Source organism: Poecilia latipinna, unplaced genomic scaffold (genome assembly GCF_001443285.1).
Source record: "Poecilia latipinna isolate Pla-1442-1.1 unplaced genomic scaffold, P_latipinna-1.0 Scaffold6645, whole genome shotgun sequence".
Taxonomy (NCBI): Eukaryota; Metazoa; Chordata; class Actinopteri; order Cyprinodontiformes; family Poeciliidae; genus Poecilia; species Poecilia latipinna.
The window spans coordinates 1-4,088 of record NW_015119261.1 but is presented as its reverse complement, the minus strand read 5'-3'; the positions used below and the strand labels follow the sequence as shown (position 1 = coordinate 4,088).

Genomic DNA, 4,088 nt, shown 5'->3' with positions numbered 1-4,088 from the left:
ACTTCTGTGTGAACGGCACCATCCCCACCAGAACAGTGAGATGGTTCCCGAATAACAAACCCTGGATCGCCAGTGACCGAAAGAAACTTTTAAACAAGTAAAAAAAAAAAAAAGAGCCTTTAGGGAACAAGACAAGGAGCAATTGAGAAGTCTACAGAAAGAGCTCAATGTCAAGATTAGAGACAACAAGGAGAAGTACAGGAAGAGGCTGGAGAATAAACTGCAGAAGGAACAATATCAGAGATGTGGTCAGGGATGAAGAAGGTTACAGGCCTCAATTAAAAGGAGGATCAGACGGATGGAAGTAGGGACAGAGCAAATGAGCTCTGTTCAACAGGTTCAGCTCAAGAACAAGCTCATCATTCTCTTCTCCTGACCCCAGACAGACATCCCACCCTGTGTAGGATTCTGCAGCATCTCTTCAAACTGTCGTGGAAGACATCCTCCTGGTCCCAATACCAAAGAAAACTCATCCATCAGTCATCAACAACTGCAGGCCTGTTGCCCTGACATCCCACAACATGAAGGTCCTAGAAAGAATCCTGTTGGCCCACCTGAGTAAGAAGACAAGCTCATATCAAGACCCTCTGCAGTTTGCTTATCAAAATATAGTTGGAGTTGATGATGCTATCATACACCTGCTTCAACAAACTGTCTTCTGGACAAAGCAGGCAGCGCTGTTGGCAGTTCCTCTGGGGGGAACCTCAGATGTATAATACAATACACTCCAATTTAGTTGACCATGTTACGATAAAACGTATCTAAGAAAGCTCAGCAGATTGCCGTTGATTATTAATTTTTGGATGATTTCCTCATCCAGAGGAAGCATATTGTGCCAGTAGGGAGAAACATCTCTCTAACAGTGCTCGGTATGAGTGGTGGTCTCCAGCACGTAGAAACACTATGGAGGTTGTCTCACAATTGATTTCCCTGTTTTTCCCATTCCTCAGGTTTTGAAGACTACAACTGAGGCACTGATAGAAGTTAACATCAGTAAGAACCTGGTTGGCTCTGCCATGGCAGGTAGCATTGGTGGATTTAATGCACATGCTGCCAACTTGGTGGCTGCCATCTACATAGCCTGCGGGCAGGTAAGGAGGTTCTTTTTAATCATTGCTTGTTAATTTATTTTATTACATTTCAGCATTAAACATGTCTCTCAATGTGTGTTTATCAGGATCCGGCCCAGTCAGTAAGCAGCAGTAACTGCATTACTCTCATGGAGCCATCAGGGCCAACAGGGAAGGACCTGTACATCAGCTGTACTATGCCCTCTATAGAGGTGGGCACTGTGGGAGGAGGCACCAACCTGCCCCCTCAACAAGCCTGCCTCAAGGTACACGCAGCACACCTGTAAACCTGTTTCAGTAACTCATAGTAAAGCTGAGTTGGCAAACAACATGCCTGAATATTATTGTTTCCTTTGTAGAGTTTAACCAAGTACAGCTGGTTATGTTAGGCCTAACGGTTGCACTGAACTTGATCAGTTTATCAACATATGGTAAAGTATTTAGATTACTGTATTTACAGCTCTCCGGCTGTCAGCCGAGCTGGTTAAACACCAGCCTGTTAAAACACCAATTTTAACAGGATTCCTGTAGCTCCATAAACACACTGTTCTTCTAAGTTACCTTTAAAGTTTCACAGATTCAAATGAGAAATTATTATATGGGGCAGTTTTAGTTATGTTTATTTTACTGTTCCTTAATCATATTGTTGGATAAACAAGAAATCATTTTTAATTTGGCAAATAAATTTTTCTTATTCCCAATAATAAACAAATAAATCTCCTGACAAAGGCTGTGTTCACGCTGCATCTTAAAGTGGCCCAAGTCTGATTTTTTTTTTTTTTTTTCCTTTATGCGACCTGTATCTGATCTTTTCATGACAGTTTGAACAACACAGATGTTGTTTTTTTTCCTAATGCGATCTAGGCCACTTGGATATGTGGTTTTAAATCCAATATGTATCCAATCTTTTCTGATATGACCTGTGTGTACAGCCAGGTCGCATTCATCCAACCTGAACGTCATTGATGATTGATACAGAAGCTAGAAGAAAAATCACCAACATGCTGGACGATAATGAGGATTAAGTTAATGTGCTGGCTCCACTTGGGCAACAACTTTAACACACAAGGCTCTGGTCCCCACAAGTGCTGTTTTTGGGCTAGAGGTTAGATTTAGAACGTAAAGTTTGAATTCAATCAATCTTTATTGTCGTTGTAGTAATAAAAATTACACGGATTATAATTTGGTGATAAATGGTACTAGGTGGCATTTAATGCCCTTATGGCTACTGGGTATCTGCAGCCAGATGGCAGCAGTTGGAATAAATTGTGTCCAGGGTGTAAGGAGTCTTTTAAAATGTTCCTGGCTTTCCTGAGGCAGTGGGACCTGTGGAGTACTTAAAGAGAAGGCAGAGAGCAGCCGATGGTCTTCTAGGCAGATTTAATGATTCTCTGGAGAGTCTTCCTTTGAGCTGCTGTGCAGCTGGAGAACCACACACAGACAACAGCAGATGATGTTCTTAAAAGAGCATCAACAGGACACCAGCAGTTTTTAGAGAAATATTGTTTCTCTCTGCTGGACCTTCTTTGCCAGTTCTGCTGTGTTTACATCAGAGGCCAGGTTATCCATGATATGAACTCCCAGATAACGGACGTTTGACACCCTCTCCACCAGTTCTCCGCAGATGTATAGTGGTTGAATGACTCTTACTTCTCCTAAAAATCCACTATAATCTCCTTGGTTTTGCCTGTATAAAGGATCAAGTTGTCTGTCCACCACGCTATAAGTCACTCCACCTCGTTCCTGTAGGCAGGCTCATCTCCCCCTGAGATGAGACCCACTACAGTTGTGTGGTCTCGAAATACAATCGTGTGTACAGCGTGAAGAGCAGAGGGCTCAGCACACTTCCCTGAGAGTCGGTGCTGATGCTGATAACTGAAGAGGTATGCAGGCCCACTCTGACTCTTTGTTTGTGATCTGTCATGAAGTCCTTAATCCAGCAACAGGTGGAAGAGGGGATTCCCAGGTCTGCCAGTTTACACACTAATATGTCATGGAGGATGGTATTGAAAGCCAAGTTAAAATTAGTGAAGAGGATTTGTGCGTAGCGTTCCAGGTGGGACAAGACAGCATGCAGGACAGTGGCAACAACATCTTCAGTTAACCTGTTAACTCTATAAGCAAACTGGTGCATATCAAAGGTGTGAGGAATGAACCCCAAGATGTGACTCTTAACCAGTCTTTCGAAACATTTCATCACCAATGGGGTGAAAGCCACTAGTCGGTAGTCATTCAGCCAGGTGATCTGTGATGTGATTTATTATTTTTTTTTTAGGAATGGGAATGATGGTGGAGATGGGCATGATGGGACTCTGGCCTGAGACAGGGACAGATGTTAAGATCTTTAGTAAATACCCTATCCAGCTGTTCTGCACAGTACCTCAGCACACATCCAGGAGCACCATCAGATCCTGCTGCCTTTCTGGGATGGACAGAGTATAGCGAGCGTCTCACCTCACTTCATATTCCTCCACCTTGAGGATAAAGTTGCTTAACTGCACTACTGCATTCAGAACAGCCGTAACTGGAGGCTTCGACCCGAAACGAGTAAAGAAGTGGTTCAACATCTCCACGTCAGTTGCTCCATTGCAGCTGAAGCTGTAGTTGATGTGCTGGATTCCCACCCAAACCTGCCTGCTGTTATTGCCTGGGTGCTCCTTCATCCTCCTCTTGTAATCTCTTTTAGCCTTTCTGATTCCTCTCTTTTGGTCACTCCATGCAAGCTGCATTGAATTGAGTTCATGTAAAGTTTAGGGTTAAGTATATACTGGTAATGGTTCGGTTTAGTTGGGGTTAGGCGATAGAAATGAATGGCAGTCGGATAAAGAAGCATAACGTGTGCGTATATTTGTTCAGATGCTGGGAGTCCAGGGTGCCAGTCAGCAGTACCCAGGGGAGAATGCCTGCCAGTTGGCCAGGATTGTATGTGCCACAGTGCTGGCTGGAGAGCTCTCACTGCTGAGTGCTCTGGCTGCTGGGCACCTTGTCAAGAGTCACATGACTCATAACAGGTAAGAG

At 43.8% G+C, this 4,088-nt stretch overlaps 1 protein-coding gene across 1 annotated transcript; it reads left to right on the top strand.

Annotated features, from left to right (window-relative positions):
* Positions 1-63: 63 nt before the first annotated feature.
* LOC106944030 (3-hydroxy-3-methylglutaryl-coenzyme A reductase-like) lies at positions 64-4,081 on the top strand (the record flags this gene model as incomplete). Its single annotated transcript, XM_015027303.1, has 3 exons — positions 64-1,091; positions 1,178-1,336; positions 3,927-4,081. Coding segments are annotated over exons 1-3 (389 nt in total), but the record flags the coding sequence as incomplete, so codon positions are not given.
* Positions 4,082-4,088: the final 7 nt, after the last annotated feature.